The 16,682-nt window shown below is 54.1% G+C and overlaps 3 protein-coding genes across 3 annotated transcripts; 1 reads left to right on the forward strand and 2 right to left on the reverse strand.

Moving 5' to 3' along the window:
• Nucleotides 1-1,468: 1,468 nt before the first annotated feature.
• On the reverse strand, nt 1,469-9,477 carry LOC131214943 (uncharacterized). The gene is made up of 6 exons (XM_058209293.1): nt 9,319-9,477; nt 5,518-5,726; nt 4,787-5,386; nt 3,945-4,214; nt 3,073-3,261; nt 1,469-2,979 (listed from the first exon to the last, which is right to left on the reverse strand). The coding sequence occupies exons 1-6, from the start codon at nt 9,365-9,367 to the stop codon at nt 2,698-2,700; spliced, it is 1,599 nt and encodes a 532-aa protein (XP_058065276.1). The 5' UTR covers nt 9,368-9,477; the 3' UTR covers nt 1,469-2,697.
• Nucleotides 9,478-9,795: 318 nt separating this feature from the next.
• On the reverse strand, nt 9,796-11,120 carry LOC131205667 (venom serine protease-like). The gene is made up of 3 exons (XM_058197906.1): nt 10,878-11,120; nt 10,485-10,812; nt 9,796-10,418 (listed from the first exon to the last, which is right to left on the reverse strand). The coding sequence occupies exons 1-3, from the start codon at nt 11,118-11,120 to the stop codon at nt 9,796-9,798; spliced, it is 1,194 nt and encodes a 397-aa protein (XP_058053889.1).
• A 752-nt stretch (nt 11,121-11,872) lies between these two features.
• Nucleotides 11,873-13,206, forward strand: LOC131216443 (venom serine protease-like). Its single transcript, XM_058210938.1, has 3 exons — nt 11,873-12,332; nt 12,402-12,504; nt 12,576-13,206. The coding sequence occupies exons 1-3, from the start codon at nt 11,880-11,882 to the stop codon at nt 13,202-13,204; spliced, it is 1,185 nt and encodes a 394-aa protein (XP_058066921.1). The 5' UTR covers nt 11,873-11,879; the 3' UTR covers nt 13,205-13,206.
• The last annotated feature ends 3,476 nt before the right edge of the window (nt 13,207-16,682 follow it).

The following is a 16,682-nucleotide window of genomic DNA, read 5'->3' on the forward strand; positions in this document are numbered from 1 at the left end:
GGCGACACTGGTGCCGCGGATGTTCCGGCTCGCGAATACAATTTCGGGTGCTCAGATTGTCAAACATTGCGTCCCACTGTTACGCACGATGGAGACGCCTGGTGGCCCGTACCAACCGATGAGGGCGCCTGGTGGGTTGGCTGGCGATTTTTGTCAATTGAATTAATTGCAGTTACCGTCACAGTTGGGCGTCACGTCCACGGAGCATCCCTGGGGACAGAGAGAGAGAGAGAGAGAGAATGGGTATGGTTTATTGATGAAGCCCGGCCACCGGAACACGGCGTGGAATTATGGCGGCGAATAAATTGCCGGGACTTGCCGGCACCGAAGAAGAAGAAAAAGTAATCAATTAATTATGAGTCTCTGGCGCGGTGCGTGATACACAACACATCCTGCGGCACTCCGGAGCTGGAATTGTTTCGCCACCACCAATTGGCACGTAATATTGTAATTTTATCTGTGCGCATCGTTTGGGGACCTTCGGAAAGAGCGACCCCGGACCCCGGGTGGCCATTCAATGCACTCGCCAATAAATCTCTCCGTTGCGGTGTATATGTTTACCTTTACCTTGTTAGGCAAATTGACAGCATCAACTGTGAGAGGATGAGGTCTTGGCATTCAATTGATTTGAAGTGTTCCGCATTTCTGGTCCCCAGGCTCGGCTGTTCCGGTAAGTGTTCGGTGTGGCCTCAAACCATGCCAGACCGTACGGTGAACCATGTTTTACGGCTCAACGAGCACTTGATCGATATTTTGCCCACTTGACAGCTACGCTTAGCTACGAGCTCGCCGTCGCCATCTGTGTTAATATCGAATCGGAATCGCGGGGTGTTGGAGAAAAAATTATGCAAAGCACCGGTCCTTACTGTCGTGCGCGAACTCTTGAGCCCATCGTGCTCCGGTCCAATTTACCGAAAGTCCTGGCCGGGTTCTGTATCGTAGCGATTGCTTGCTCGCTTCCAAACGACGAAAATATTATTGTCAAACGGCAATACGTGAACTCTGAAGCTCACGTGAAGTGCGTGCGAAGCAATTTGGAACCGAGATTGGTGCCGGGGTCGTGTGAAATTTAACACACTCCGGCGCGTGATGGTGCTGCTAGCTCCGCAAAGCGCAAACAAAGAAAAACCATCACACGAAAGTTGCCCGAATGATGGCGAGAAATCGAAAAACTTTAGCGACACGATGCTGGCGATGATGATACGAAGGAGCGCCGGAGCATTCGGGCGCAAAAATTTGATGAGTACTTAATAATGATAAGCGACACGATAGCGACACCGGGTGCCACGCCGCCGTCACTGGTGTCACTTGGGAGCCCAAGAAAGTGGATTGATTCTTTCGCCCGATTTGCCACGACGATTGGCGATTTACGTCGATCGGTTTGTTGTTCAATTGAATCAAATTGTACGGTTGGTGGAGTTGGTGGGTTTTATTGTTTTAAATTGGAACAAAAATATAAAATACGGCCGCCTAAGTGTGGCCGGTGCAATAAATAGAGTTCCTTTGCTCATCGACACATTTTCAATGTTCACAATCACACGTATCACAAATTAATAGATCGATAAGTTGTCACAGAACAACTGCAAACCTTACACACGTTGCGAAACTTATTTACAAAGCACATGGCCTCAACTACCGGCTCTGTCGGCTCTGCCCTGGCCCTGTCTGTTTGCGCATTTTTATCATCCATTTTCACTGACAAATTAATAAGAAGCTTATTTACTCTTGTTCTCCCGTTCCGTTCGGTGTCGGAAACTCGTCGGTCGCCCGAGCACCGGAAGCTGCCGGCCGGAAGCTGCTGCTTGCTGGCCTCGGCAAACGTTCCGATAGTTTTGCACTCTGTTTGTGATAGTAAAATTTCATTGAATAGTTAGCAATTAGTTAGCGTTCGCCAGCCCGCTCGAGAGCACGAGAGCACTTTGTCGTTCGAAGAAAGTTGGCGACTCTTGCGGAACGTTCCCGGCGAGGCCAGGACACACATACCGACCGCTCCCGGGTGTTTTGAGCTCGGTCTCTCCGGGCGTTCCCGGTAAATAATAGACAGTGGCCGGGGCTCCAGCTGCTATCCCCGGAACTACCCGCCCGGTCTGATGGCCGGTGGTCGATTGGTTTCTAACGAATCCATATTGTTGACCGAGGCTGGGATGATGGGGCGGCGGCGAGGTCCCCCGCTGTCGACCGAAAGTTTGTTGTCGACTGTTAGTTTTGATGAATTTTTCACTACACCCCTCTCTCTGTCTCTCTCTCTTTCGACCCGGGTCCTTCGTCGGGTTGCTTTGGGGTCGCCGAGCGGCCGCCGAAGGTGACAGAGTGTCGTGAATAATGAAGCCTGAAAGTTTGGGATAACCGTCCCACTTTTTCTCTTACTCAACCGCTTTGGGTAGGTGTTTGGGGGGCTTTTGAACCATCTTTTTGGCTCAAGGAAGCTGGATTGCGGCACTTCCGAGTTCCGGGCGCGGAAAAAACAAACCCGGTTCTGTTAATTTCGCTTAATTAAAATCACGATGCCACCCGGTTAATGGCACGAGCCCTTTTATCGAAGGTACATTTATGTGTGGGGCATCCTGCTGATCCTTTTTTGCGTCCGTGACCTATCATTTGCATTCGTAAGCCGCTCGTCTTAAAGGGCCGAAGTCCGGAAGATCAAACGACACAACGACGCGCCATTGTCCAGTGGTCTGGCTAGGCGCACTTCAATTAAAAGGTTACATGACGGGTCAGTGAGGTGGCCCGGAACTGGTCCTCGGATAGCATGCGCCAGGACGGGTGATCCAGGATGCGGCCCACTTCCCGCTCGGTGGCGTCGAGGGATCGCGCCGTACTCGTGAGCCAGCGGAAAAACTCATCCGTCCAGTCCGGATTCCGAGGCCAATCGCAGCCCACCTTCACCAGGGTCCGGGCGATGTACAGGTGACGTAAGTTGTGCGCCGTCCGGGCAATCAGCAGCAGCGTGGCGGTCGAGATACATTCCCTTATCATCTGAGGCGAGAGAGCCAGAGAGAGAGAGAGAGAGAGACAGCGATTTAGGGTGGTCATTGTGAGCCGGCCGAAGAGAGGTGTACCGAACCGTACCAGGGTGTTCAGTGCCGGGCAGGAGCGCACCAACAGGACGAGCAAACTGTCGGGTCGGTCCTCGAAGCTGGCTTCCAGGAACGCGGTCTTAGTGCTGCCCTTCTCGCCCACCAGAAACTGCTCGTGCCCGTAGATGGTGAGCGTGTACTTGTAGGAGTCGACTGCCGCCACCAGCTGGTGGGAGGTAATCTGCAAGAAGATAGATATTATTTACAGAATGCAGTGCATCAGAAATTCTGAAAGGCTCCCTTCGTTGACGGAGATTGCGACAATGCGGCCACCGTAAGGGGCGAGATTTTTGCGAGTTTCACGTTGCGGAGAATGGTGGCTCAGGACGGCTAACAATTCACAAAACTATCACCGAAACTCAATTAACAAGCGCCGACGCGAAAGGTAGTTCCGCAACTTTTGCGTTCGACTTTCGTCGGCGCGGAGTCGGCGCCGTGCTCTAACCCATATGCGCACGGCTAGCTGTCAGATACGCGAGTTTACAATACCGAGTTCGGAGTTGGCGCTTGGGAAAACAATGAAATTTATTACAATCGCTTTCGTCGCTCGGTGCGTTGTTTGTGCCGCACTCCCAATGTCCGGCAGACTGGGAAGGGACTTCCGGTGCACCGGCCAGCGAGTCCACTTTTTAGTGGCGCTCCGAAGGCGGTCCCGTGTTAGTAAGTTCTCGTTGTTTGATCGGTGCTTGTTTGTGGTCCGGGCAAAGCGCGACGTTCTGTGGACGATGCATTTTTAATTACATCCTAAAACCTGATTATAATCTCGTGTGGTCGTATGTGCGCCCAAGTTGGTAAATACCAGGGCTCAGCTCCGTCAACAACGCGCCCAAGAGTCGCCGCCGTAGGGGAAGCTATGGGCAGTACCTTTGTTTTGGGCGTCTGATAAATCATGCTGCTGACCGGGGCCTCGGGCTGGAGCAGGATGAGGGCATTGCTGGTGGACTCGACCCGCAGGTGTACCCGGAGCCGTGGATTATCCCGGCGCACGGAGAGCCACGCTTTGGCCGAGCACGGGCTGATGGCCAGGGCCGGAGGTGTGTAGCGGTTCTGGAGCAGCGTAAGATGCTTGACCTTCGAGTCGGCCAGCAGGGCCAGCACGTCGTCGTCCAGGCTCTGCGGTGACACTACGAGGACCTGCGGGCGTGATTAATCGCTTTCGGTTATTAAATATCTTCAACGGCCACCTTCTGCCAGCAGGAATCCGGTGTGCAACCGGAATCGTCGAAACCGTCCGCAGTGCAGAATGGGCGCGGCCCACCAAAAGTCAGTATTTATGCATCTCGTCGGTGGTGAGTGAAGGGTTTGGGTTACAAATTGAATGATTATGCAAATTGGGGGGGCCCTCTCGTCAACAGGAGTGACGTCCGGTCCCGGTCCGGAGAGCGGGGCTCGGGAGGCTCGGGAACTACTCCTGTGTGCGGCGTCAAATGCCAAAGCGAGCGGAAAATTGATGAGGGAAAGTATACTCTCTCGCTCGAGTCGCTCGGTCCGGACAATGAGTCAGCGAGGATATGAAAAACGATCTGTTGACAGGCTCTGTCTGGTGTGTGCCTGAAGTCTGCTGATTGGTATCAGTTTCCAGGTTCAGTCCGGTCTCGGTGTCGTTCCGAAAATAGAGTCGTCTACGCCGCCGAGAGGAGTCGGCCGTAACTTCGTTACGACATATCATCACAAGCGGACACACACGCAAGGGCGGGTGGGCTCACCTGTAGATTGAGGAAGAGGCCGATGTGCATAATCGGACAGTGGACACTGGTCACGTTGACCAGGCAGAGGCGTCGCAGCACGAGGCAGCACGACTCGAGCACCTCGTCCAGCAGGTGGTTCGCTTCGTAGCGCTCGAGCATTAGGTCGACCAGGGACAGCGACGTGAGGTTTGTCAAGCAGTACATGAGCCGCTTGAGCGCGGCCAGCAGCTGGCCGCCGGTGCCGAACAGTTTGATCGACTCCGGGTCCTCGCTGTAGGCCATGTTGCACGGGAAGAGGTAGTGGAGCGAGCGGATGCGCGAACCGCAGCCAACCCACTCGGCGGGGCAACCGGTCGGGCCGCGGGCGTTCTGCTCCATCGCCCACGAGATGAGCGACATGAACTGGAACATGTTGTTGAAGCTAACCTGCGGCCGGAAGTCGAGGCCCCGGATGAGCTGGCCGACCGACAGCAGGCAGCTCTGGAGGCGCGAGTGATCGAGCACCGGCTGCCAGCCGGAGTAGTAGTTGTACTTCATGCGCCCAAGCGTCGCGTCCTCCACCAGGAAGCTCGACCACACGTGTGGCAGATAGAAAGCCCGGTACCATCCGTAGCAGGTCTGTCGCCGTCAAGAAAACACAATTAATCAATCGGATCACTCGGTTCCCCGGTCCACCACAAACGGGTGATCATTATTATTATCGGCATCATCGTCAGCGTCACCCGGTGCCGCCCGGATGTCCCGCTTACCAGGCTCGCATAGTACCGCTCCTTGAGGGTGAGATGCGAGAAGATGCGCTCGAGGATGTGGTCCGGCAGGTTGCTCCACCGCTCCGTCCAGCCGTGGTTTGGGTCATCAGTTTTGGGATCGCTCTCATCGGGCTGCTGGCCGATGCGAGTCTGGCCGCTGCTGCCACCCGGGTATGGCTGGCCGTCGTCCTCTATCTCGATGTAGCACGCTGGCGGCGAAACAGATAAAGGGTGTTGATAAAATATTTATAATTTCATTCCGCCCGCAACCGGAGAGAACTTCGGAACCCGGCCACACGGATTGAAAGGTGAGTGGTTAAACAGTTCTTCGAAGAAACTGGCCATAGAATTCGACCGTCGGACGGAACATCAATCACGGCACATCCCTTCCGGGAACGCTTATCGGTCGGCCGGCCGCCGGCCGTGACTCAAAAGCTGGTTTTTTCAGTCCGGCACCCAACATCTTCGACACTTATCAAACGTCGGGGCGCACGGGTGCCCACCGGAAATCATAGGTTATGGACCGGTGCGCCCCGAACAAAGGCACAGCCAAACGGAAACCGAGCGGAACACGCCAAGAAGCCAGACAAATGGTCGTACAAATGGAACAAATCACTCGAACCCGTACCGGGCCGGGCTCTGCCTGCGGCGGTGCTGCTGGAATTATGACTGTGCCCGGCCGGCGTTCGGCCAGGTAAATTACAACAAAATACTACATTCGGTTGTCGGTCGCTTTTTTTTGGGCCCTGGTCGCTCCGGGACCCGGGCCAAACAGGCCAAACGGGGGCAATCAGAGAGAGATGAGATTGTGCATAGAAGAATAGGTTCTCGGGCCGGACTCTCGCTCACTCGGTGGAACGCTTCCCGGAAGGTTGCCAGACACCGGCCGGCCGGCCCGCCAGTCGGTGGGCATCAGTAAAGTGATGGCTAGATTTTGCTTTTAATTTTAATACCGAATGCAATCAACGATGTAATCGTTTACTCGTGCACATTCGGCGCAGGACGGGTTGCCTGCTCCGGGACATGGGAACCGCTGCCATCTTAGACAAGGCAATCAAGTTGCGATGTTAACATCTACTTCCTGGGTGTATCAGCATAAAAAAGAAACGGGTTGAACGTGTCGCGGATCTCGCCGAATTCGGTGCCCGCGGTCGTTCCAGGAAGGCTGCGCCAGGGAATGGGGCCCGAAAGAAGATTATGTCCCGTGCGGTGTGTTTGTGCACGCACGCAAGCCAAGAGATTACGCTAAGGCCGGCGTTGCTGCGATCACGGCCCTCGTTAACATTCGGATTTACGGCCACGAAACTTATTAAATGAGGCTTCTTATGGGGCCCCCTCTCGAGAACTCCGACCACCTGGTTGGCTCCTTTTTTCTGGCTCCCGTTTTTTCGGTTAACACTTTCTGTCCGTTTTTTTGCCGGGGAGGCTCATTGCAATGCGCCTCCGTTGTATTGGCTCATTGTTTCTAACGCAAGCACAATTCCGGGCACCGTATACGGTGTCGGTGAATTGCTAGATTATTAAAAATTCAGCAGCAGTGGCAGTGTGGCCCCTTTGCGAACGGCGTAATTCTGAGCGGCCGTGCATAATTTAAGCCTTGAGCCTTGAGCCAAAAAGGTGCCGGCTTTCGGTAATGCTCTCGGTGCCTGCATTCGAAAACTTTTTCGATGATTTTGATTAGAAATTCGCCCGCCGTGGCTCTCATGTGGTGCTCGCCAAGCATCAGGGTCTTTGGTGCGTCCCGCGAAGGTATGCTGTGTCGAGTCGCTTCTCACGGTCCCTGGCAGATTGATTTATGTCGCGCAGGCCATTAGTCTAGTCGACCTGCGCGAGCGAGCCTCGTGGCCCATTTTTCCACCGCGAAGGCTCCGGGAACCCGGGAATCGAACCCGAGCACAGCAATTATGCACAATTATTTGCTCATAATACACCCGAGAGAGAGGCACCGGCACCGAGGGGTAAATTAAGACCTACGAGAGGTGTGCGCCCGGTGCGCGATCCTTCCCGGCTATCAAGATTTATTCCCTTCGGTGGTCTGCGAACCGCTGCGAAGAAGAGCCTGCGAAGCGTCGGGCGGGCGGGAACATAATTTTCCACACGTCCCGTATTTATTGCGCCCACGAGAATATGTGTCGTGCCGCCGCTGGTGGCTTGGGCCCCGCCATCAGCCACCACCAAAACACCGGTTCTTTTGGGGCCACTCCGGGCCGGTCCTAATGGGCCCGTAATTTGGGCCACCGTGCCATTAGAAACACTAGCCGGCGGCTCCCTACGCCTCCGGTGGACGGGTGGAAAGTGGAAAAGTTTTCCGTACCTTCAATTAAGAGAAAACGCACGTCCCGCCTCGGTCGGTTGGGGATCGGCTTCCGTGCGGATTGCGGTGACTAGCGGTGAGCTACTACTGCTACTCTGCTATAGGCCGTGGGGGCACGTGAATCTGATTATACGGTGCGCAACAGCGCGCCGACGTCGTCTTCGGATTGCATATTGGCCGTTTGGCAGCCGGCTGCTCCGGGGACCACCAATCCGAGGGTGTAATGGAAACACCCGCGGGAAGCTTGGGGAGCAACCGGCTCGCCGGTTGCTTCTGTGAGTTTGATTGAATTTCGGTTCGCTGCGGGCGCCCGATTACGGGCGCCGGAGGCTCTGTGAATCGAATCTATCATTTGTGGTAATTATTGAATTCATCGTTCTCGTCGGTCGGGCATCGAAATGGCTCTCGGCTGCGGTGAGCGCGTTATCAAATCGCGGTCGAGGAGAAATTGGATTTACATTGATTCTAAACACACGCCTCAAAGCGATTCACACCCGTCCCGTGAGCCGGCTCCATTCAAGACTTCTCTAGCTGAACGCGAATGGGTTGATGGTTCAGTTGTCAATTTCACGCCCGAATTTGATGCCGATTTTGCGACACAGATTGTGGTCCTTTAAATAATAGTTTGTTTGCTGTTCAATTACTACTTCACGCCGAACTCACTGAAACATGTTTCATCCTTGGCAAATAGTCAATCGATTGAGCTTCCTTTGCTATTGCTTGATCCGTAATTGGATGAGGGCATCAACCTAAAATGGACTCCATCGAAGAGAAAAATCACCATTTTTGCACCATTCACCTTGTATTAACAACTCCTTGTATCCATTCAAACACTTTGACAGCTTTTCGACGTTCGATCAATGCCTTCTTTGATACCTTTGGGCTGAATCGGTACACATTGAAACCGCCAAGGAGTAGGCATATTTTCGCCATTTTGCGGAATCTATTATTTACAAGCTTCACGATAAGTGGTGTTCACCCTTCTGCCTTTTTGTTGTAATTATAAAATATCTCTTTTTTAGGGGGGCAAAGCAACGACGCCATTGTAGCATAAGAAAAGCTGGCCGAAGACGTTCGTCAGCGCGCGTCACTCGGCGTAAAAAGTGAGGCCTTTTCTTTCACTCCTTTTTTCACGGCCACCACCGGCGCGGACACAGCTGACGTGGCGGACACCGAGCGGAGCACGGGCCGCACACCTTCACAACGGATTCACTGGCCCCCCGAGTGCGCGCACCTACACCAGTACACTCTCGCGTCGTTGCGGCCGGTTTTTGAAGGTTTAAAAATACAACGCAAGCACGCAAAACGGTGATCGCAGCGAAGAAAAATGATGAAAAATTGCGAAATCGAAGTGATGCCGGCCCCTTCGTGGGCCGTCGGCGTTCGAAATTGTGTAACGAACGCCACCACGAAGCGATGATATTGCGATGCACGGCGAAAAACGTAGCCACACACATCCTTCCCGTAGTCCGGATAACGCTGGGTACCTTTTTCTTCACCATCCAGCTTCCAGCCAGCGTTGACGGCTGTGGTCATGGTTGATCACGGGCGGGCGAGCAAACGGGGCTCAAGTGGACACCACACACATCAACACGAAGTAACACCGTCCGTGCGAAAGTCTTCTCAGTGAGGCGATTGGGGATCGAAAATCCTGGGCGGCGGTGGTTGATCTGATCTTTAACCAGCGAAAACTGACCATCGACTGGCCATCGGGAAAGGTGGCCGATATCTCTCGTCATACCGTGCCCGATCGTGCGCTGGTGGTTGTGGTGGTCAGTGAGAGAGAGAACCACCTTGCGCAGAGAGCCGTGGACGCAGTTCGGGGGTCCCGAACCGCGAACCGAGAACCGATTAGTCATGCGCATGATTTACGCGATCGCGTGCGTCTACACGCTTGTTCTAGACCTGACGCAATGCGCTTCAAGAGGCAACGGATGTGTTTATTTCCAGAGCACACGACGGAACTACGGAGTACAGTAGGAAACGCCCGGTGTATTGCTCTGGATCCACGAGAGGTACGAAGTGACGCGAGCGCTAACGGATGGTTTGCTGGTTGCACAACCGACCCCGTAGTTGACGACCCCTACCAGATAGAGGTAGCTGCCGGAGGTTAGATAGAGGGGGCCACCCGAATCGTACTGGCAGGTGTCCCGACCCGGCGTGTACGAGCAGATGTGTGACGCGAGGATGTTTGGCATCTGCGATTGACACGATTGCTGCGTGATAACGTTGAGCGACACCTTCTGCAGCACCTTCGAAGCCGGTGACCCAAAGTCAAGCGTACCCCAGCCGGTGGCTACGACGACGGAGCCGGCAAATGTGGCCGTGGATTGCTTGAACGGCAGACAGACGGGTCCTACGCCGGCGTTAAACACGATCTGGTCCGCGGTGCGCACGATCGAGATGTCGTTGCTCGAGGGATTCGCCTGATAGCTGGGATGGTTGGTGATGGACGCTACGCGCAACAGTATCGAGTAGCTTGTGTCAGTGCCGGTCGAAAGGTTGTGATCCCCCACCAGGAGCCCCGTGGCGGAGATACTCCGCCCGGACATACAGTGTACGGCCGACAGTGCGTGGTAGTTGGAAACTGCAATTCAAGGACGGTGGCATTAATGTCACGTTATGGAGAGTAGACCAACCTGGCAGGGCGTACTTATCGTGGCCCCGCAGAAAACATTCCGTGACGTCGAGTCGACCAGCCCGGCCATCGAGGGGAACTCATTGACGAGCGTCTGTACACCACCGACGATCTTGGACGTTCTTCGGAACCCACAGGAACACTTGGCAGCGGGCGCTTGTGCTACAACCTGACACCGGAAGCGACCTCCGGTGGACGTGGCGGTTGCTCGTAGGGCCATCGTCACCTGATTCCCGGTCGACTGCGTGCTGAACGTTTGCTGACCACAGTACCGACTGGCGGATGCCAGCGTCGGATCATTCTTGAGCGAGATCTCCAGCCGATCACCGGAGCATTGGGAGGTCTGAAAGGAACGGTTCGTAGGAGGTTTTAGTGCGGTGCGGATTGTGCGGCGTATCATGGTCGTACCGAGGCGAGCACCATATCGTAACAGTTGATGTAGAGTGTGTTGCCGGCCGGGGCCGTTAGAAGCCATCGGCAGTTCGTGCCCTTGGAGAAGTAGTTGGAATAGTTGGGCGACTCGACGTAGTACACCTCGCCGGTGGTGAAGCTCTTCGTCCGGTCACATCCGGTAAATTGGGCGTACGTGGAACCCGCGCCGTACGCCAGCAGCGTGATGGTGGTGATAAGAGGGTACAAGCTCCCGATCATGCTCCTGGAATGCCGCACCGTTACTGAACGGCCCTCATTTCGGGTGCGCTCTGATATCATATGACGAACTACGATCGGCTGACAAAAAACCGCCACTACATAAGATGTTATCTTAACGCGAGCCGTTGTTCCGCAGTGCCTATCTCCGCAATCGACAGTTCTCCACTCTCTCTCTCTCTCTCGCTCACGCCATAGCCTGCAGATAACGAACAATGAGTGGTGTATATTTTGTAATTTTTAAACAGATGTTTTGTCATTACCTCTCCTGTGTGAATCCTACTGATTCCGTCCCGCCGCCGTACGTCGAGGTCTTCGACACTTCTTAGGATCGCTTTGTAGACACACGCGGTCCCGGATAACGACACATCCGGGCACCGGGTTGTTTTTGTTTGTGGCCATTTTGGCAAAGATTTCGCCCGGTCCGCCAGAGGGCGCTGCGCCCGGAGAGGTTTGTGAATGATCTCCATTATCGGTAGCCCTGTTGTTTGCGTCGTTAAGATGGCTCCACGGAAAACAGCATTTCGTGCCCGCCACCGCCGACGACGCCGATGGCGTGTGTTTGATCAGCCGTTCGGCAGTTCGTTCGGCGCGCCACCAGAGCCTCGCACGGGAGTTCGGCGGAAGGGCTTGGGTTGACCTAAGGTCTAGCGGCCCCCGATTGCGAAAAGGCGACGGCGCCGGGCCGGGTACTTAAAACTGTGCGCCAGCCGCGCCGATCAAGTCGTTCGGTGATCGAACGTTATCGGATAAACAGCTCCAATGATGAACGGGTGGTCGGTGATCGGTGTGCTTTCGGTGGCGCTGTTTGGTGTGGCCACCGCCCAGTACGGGACCTGTGACTACACGTACACGTACACTTCCGGTCAGACGGCGTACATTCAGTCGCCAAACTATCCCAACTACTACACGCCGGGGACCAAGTGTCGGTACACGGTGAACGCCCCGGTGGGAAACTACCTCTACATGCAGTGCTACGATATGTATCTGCCATCGAGCACCGGATGTTACTATGATAAGCTGGCCATCTCGCTGAGCGGTGATTCGAATCTTGCCGACGCGCAGCTACGCTGTGGGACCACCACGTTCAACGTGCAGTCGACGTACAACAAACTGGTGGTGGCACTGATCGGAAGTAACGCCACGACCGGAGGCCGCTTCCGGTGTCAGATTACGGCTCTGCAGATTTCGTGCGACTGTGGACGACGCAAGACGGTATGTAGACGGGATCTGAAATGATTTTAGTTCTTTGTCCTTTAAGTGCGTCCGGATTTCCCACAACAGGCCACGATCGTTGGCGGATACCCGACGATACCGAACGAGTTTCCAATGATGTCGGCCCTGGTTGATGCCGGCACGAAGCAGGTGTTCTGCGGTTCTACCATCGGTTAGTTTCCGGCCTGGTTGAAGCCTAGTGGCGCCGAGTGATAGCCTTCCTTCCTTCCTTTCTTTCCGCAGTGACCGATCGCTACGCGCTAACGGCGGCTCACTGTCTGCTGCAACGGAGCGTGTCCAGCACGGTGCTATTGGTGGGCGAACAGAATGTGAAGGCTGCGAACGATACGCCGTACTCGCTGGCCATGCTGCTTTCGACGTTTGTGCCACATCCGAGCTACAATAGTGCGACGAAAGTGAACGACATAGCGCTCGTGAGAACCACCAACCAGATCGTGTTCAATCCCGGTGTCGGACGGGTCTGTCTGCCGTTCCGATTCGGGACGAGCACTTTCGTCGGTGCCCGCGTCAATGCGCTCGGTTGGGGAACGATCGATTTCGGTGCGCCACAGTCGGCGGAACTGCTACAAACCACACTTACCGTGATCACGCAGGCCGATTGTTCCACGAAGCTATCGCAAACGATCCAGTCCAGCCAGATCTGTACATTCACGCCCGGAAACGACACGTGCCAGAACGATTCCGGCGGTCCACTGTACTACACCGACCCGAGCAGTCAGCTGGTGTACGAGGTTGGTGTGGTGGCGTACGGGGTGTCCTGTGCCTCCAGCTTCCCCAGTGTCAGCACGCGCGTCACATCCTACCTGGACTGGATCGTGTCCACCACCGGCTTCACGTTCTGCGAAAAGTAGAGCGTTCCGCATCTACCGTAGCTCATAATAAACACAACTAACACGGTCCGGAGCTTACTATGCATCTGACAGCTTGCAAACTTTGACAGCTCAGGCGGTGGAGCCCTTGGAGTATAGCAACCAGAGGTTACTGTGTGAGCGTTATGTGCTGGGCACTTGTGTGAATTCGAGGGTTTTAACTTTATGGGCTAAACGTTGGTCAATGGGTAGTTTGGGGGCCATCGTGTGCTCATAAACATAACGGACTGTTTGGCAGACAAATTACCTGTGACGTCAAACGACACCATCGGAAGGGCATTTGTGGCGACCAATGATCTGTATAGAATAAATAGTCCATAATGCGACGAACACACTGATGGCCCCCAAGCGGCTCGCCCAATCGGGCCAGGAACCGCCCATAAAACCTTTCAAATCATTAGATTCGCCATCCATTGCCTGGATTGCGGAACCGAGAATAGTTTTTGGCCTAAATTTTTAATCACTCACCAGCCCGAGACAGAGAGGCAGCATACTCCCTTAACGGTGCGATCCGCTTTAATGGGCCGGCCTTCGACGAGTCGTCTGGACTGAGCTTGAATGAAACTCACAGCGCCCGCCTGGCCTGGAGCGCTCGGTAATTTGACCTTATTCGCAGGAGTACCGTCTAGCCAGCCAGCCAGCCAGCTTGCTGTCCCGGTTGGCCAGCAGCAGTTTTATGTTTGAAATTTGACGATAAAAGGTGACACTTTTCTCCCGCTTTTTGTCCCACCACCGCCCGCGCTCGGGCTTTGTAATAGTTCCGAGAACGACGTGTAGGAGTTCCTCCCCTGAGCTACGGGGGTATATGAGTAGGATATTTGAGCCATTCCGTGTTCGGTGCTGGTAAAACTTCTGCTCCGGTGACTCGCCGACCGACGGGCGTGGGTCGTGCAGAAAAGCATTCGAGAGATTGCATTGCCAATCCGGCGGCCCCCGGAAGGAGCTGCCGGGACCACGGGCTGCGGGAAATGATGAAAGTATCCAGTGTTTCACTTTGCTTCGATTTTACAGTCAACTCCGGACGCCATCTCCGCTGTGGCGCTGTGTGCTCATGAAGATTGGCCATTTATGTAGCGCTCAGCTCAGCTTATCGGGTTACCAGAGCCACTGATCCGTCCAGGGGGTCCATCAAAGGGGGTAGGGGGGGGCCGTAAGGTCGATAAGAAAGTTGTGGCCCGGGACGCCGGGCGGGTCATTGTTGTGCGCCGGGTCTTCTTTCGTATCCGGGGCCGAGCTTTATGGGAATGACAGTTTGAGTTTCTTTCAAGCCCCGTACCGAAGACTAACTTTGCGAGCCCGCAGGACCCGCAGGCTCCAGTGATTTCCCATGCCCTGATAGGGTGTGTGTCTCTCTAGTGGCTACACTTCAAAATCTTGGCCCCCGGGTCGGAGCAAGGATGGCTGAAACTGCATGCATTTAATTAGCTGTATTGCGCCGGCAAGTTGCTCACCCTGTGGGGAAGTTCACAGAAATCCCAAACTCCGTGGCGATGCTCGAACTGGAAGTATCTGAAAGAAACCGGGACATCCAAGAGCCCGGACCAGAGAGCCAAGCGTGCGGTGGACAGTCTGTCGTTGAAACGCTCCGACCTAGCGGCTCCGACCTCGCCGGCATCCGACGGTTCATAGGGCATCGCTTGTCAACGGGGAGATCGCCAAAGTGGGGGCCATTTCGCCAAACGCGGCCCCGGAGGACCACGAGTTCTCTCTCTCTGTCACTCTCTCGGAGTTGGTTCGATGTGGACAGGGCCGATATCCCGATACCGCTCCTCGGTGGGCTGGCTGGCTGGCTCGATGGCAAATAGTGCGATGTTTAGCGGTCAGAATGACAGGTTAATTGGTATAATAACATGAATTCGTAACAGCTGCCGTCCGGTGCTGTGGAAGTGGGAATAAATTTTAATTGACATGTCCCCGCGCCCCCTCCGAAAGCCACAACAACCGCTTGGGGTCCCTGGCCGATGGTCCGACCGCGCCCGAGCTCCCGGCCGATGTCACTTGACTTCTGCGCTTGCCCTACCCGGACCCAGACTTGCCTGTGTCCTTGTGTCTGCTGCCTTGGGCATGTTTTATGCACAGGATCTGAGCGTAACGGCGATGCTGGGCCATCGATGCCGATGATTGTGGTCAACAGTGCAACGGTGCATGTTGGCCGGACGAACCCTCGTGAGCCCGTTGTTTCCGTTGCCATCGACTCGGCACGGTAAGATCAAACCATGAAGGTGAAAAAACAATGCTAAACAATACAAACGACACCATTAAATGGGATAGATTTCCTGCTTAACACTCGGTGGCGGTGATGGATCTAATTAAATTGTCATCCATCGAGGTCATTCCTACCATTGGCATATTAAGCTGTGTTTCCGGATTATTTACTATACATAGATTACTTCGGGTCGGGTTACCAATATTTTTCGGAAGCATTTCTTCAAGCAAAACTTAACGTTAACTTGATATGTACTCATCGCCTTTTTGTGAATGAAATGAAACGCTTTTATAATCACAATACGGTAACGATCAACGACTGAAAAAGATAGCAACAATATTAGACAATGCTTCGTTAGTTAAACAGCACCGACCAGGCCCGGGATAAGGCTCACCAGCAGTGGAGGAGATGCTGCTCCCAAAGGCATCTTGCATAATGCATGGTTCACTAACGTAGTCAAACGATTCGACAAATACAATTAATGCTTAAGAGTTTAAACAAAGTTGAATTAAAAAACCACTCTTATCTGTTCTTTGAAATGAAAGGATGAAATAGTCGCGCAGTACTGTTGTGTAGAGCACTTTTCGAAAAGACATTTGATTGCTATTCACTGGCTAAGCCTGCTGGGGAAACTAAGCATTTGCAGCCTGCCGATCGGCCCCGTTCAAACGTTCACCGCTCACTTTTTTCTATTTGACATTCGGGACGGGACATTCATTATTGTTTGAAGCCTGTCAATTGAATTTGAAACGCTCCCGTAGCATAAAGGACGGTGACGGTTTCATTTTAACTTCAGCCCGATGCTACTACTTCAATGGCTAATGGAGTGGCACTATTTTACCGTTTCCGGTTCAATCTATGCCGCGGGAAGGAGCTTCCCGTAAGCGTAACATGGTTCTGTTGCGCTTTCACCAAAAACCCACTCTAAACCCAGTGCTTGGCGGCGAAAAAGTTGCTGCAAAAGACCCCTCGACTGACCCGACTCGTAACCGAAAGTGAGTACTTTGTACCGCAGGTTTTTGCCATCTCACTGACAATGGCTTCCACCGAGGGGGGCGCTCCAGAGCGGGTGTTGACACAAGCAAACGCCCCAATGGGTGATGGGGTGGGGATGGGTTTGTAAATAAAATAACATCGTTTTTGCATCGAAACATTAGCACATGAGCGGGCCACCGGGATCGGGACCGGCTTTCCAGGCTTCCCCCGCGGGTCCCTCCGGGTCCGTAATTAAACTCACCAAAAACGGCCCAGAGC

The sequence above is a fragment of the Anopheles bellator genome, chromosome 1 (genome assembly GCF_943735745.2).
Source record: "Anopheles bellator chromosome 1, idAnoBellAS_SP24_06.2, whole genome shotgun sequence".
Taxonomy (NCBI): Eukaryota; Metazoa; Arthropoda; class Insecta; order Diptera; family Culicidae; genus Anopheles; species Anopheles bellator.

Excerpts from the sequence above, each read along its gene's own strand:
- LOC131214943 (XM_058209293.1), bottom strand. The coding sequence starts at position 9,367 with ATGACCACAGCCGTCAACGCTGGCTGGAAGCTGGATGGTGAAGAAAAA. Across the intron at positions 5,387-5,517 it reads AGCGGTACTATGCGAGCCTG|ACCTGCTACGGATGGTACCG; the intron begins GTAAGCGGGACA and ends TGACGGCGACAG. Across the intron at positions 2,980-3,072 it reads GCCCGGCACTGAACACCCTG|ATGATAAGGGAATGTATCTC; the intron begins GTACGGTTCGGT and ends CTCTCGCCTCAG.
- LOC131205667 (XM_058197906.1), bottom strand. The coding sequence starts at position 11,120 with ATGATCGGGAGCTTGTACCCTCTTATCACCACCATCACGCTGCTGGCG. Across the intron at positions 10,813-10,877 it reads ACGATATGGTGCTCGCCTCG|ACCTCCCAATGCTCCGGTGA; the intron begins GTACGACCATGA and ends CGTTCCTTTCAG. Across the intron at positions 10,419-10,484 it reads TTTCTGCGGGGCCACGATAA|TTTCCAACTACCACGCACTG; the intron begins GTACGCCCTGCC and ends CTTGAATTGCAG.
- LOC131216443 (XM_058210938.1), top strand. The coding sequence starts at position 11,880 with ATGATGAACGGGTGGTCGGTGATCGGTGTGCTTTCGGTGGCGCTGTTT. Across the intron at positions 12,333-12,401 it reads ACTGTGGACGACGCAAGACG|GCCACGATCGTTGGCGGATA; the intron begins GTATGTAGACGG and ends TTCCCACAACAG. Across the intron at positions 12,505-12,575 it reads GTTCTGCGGTTCTACCATCG|TGACCGATCGCTACGCGCTA; the intron begins GTTAGTTTCCGG and ends TTCTTTCCGCAG.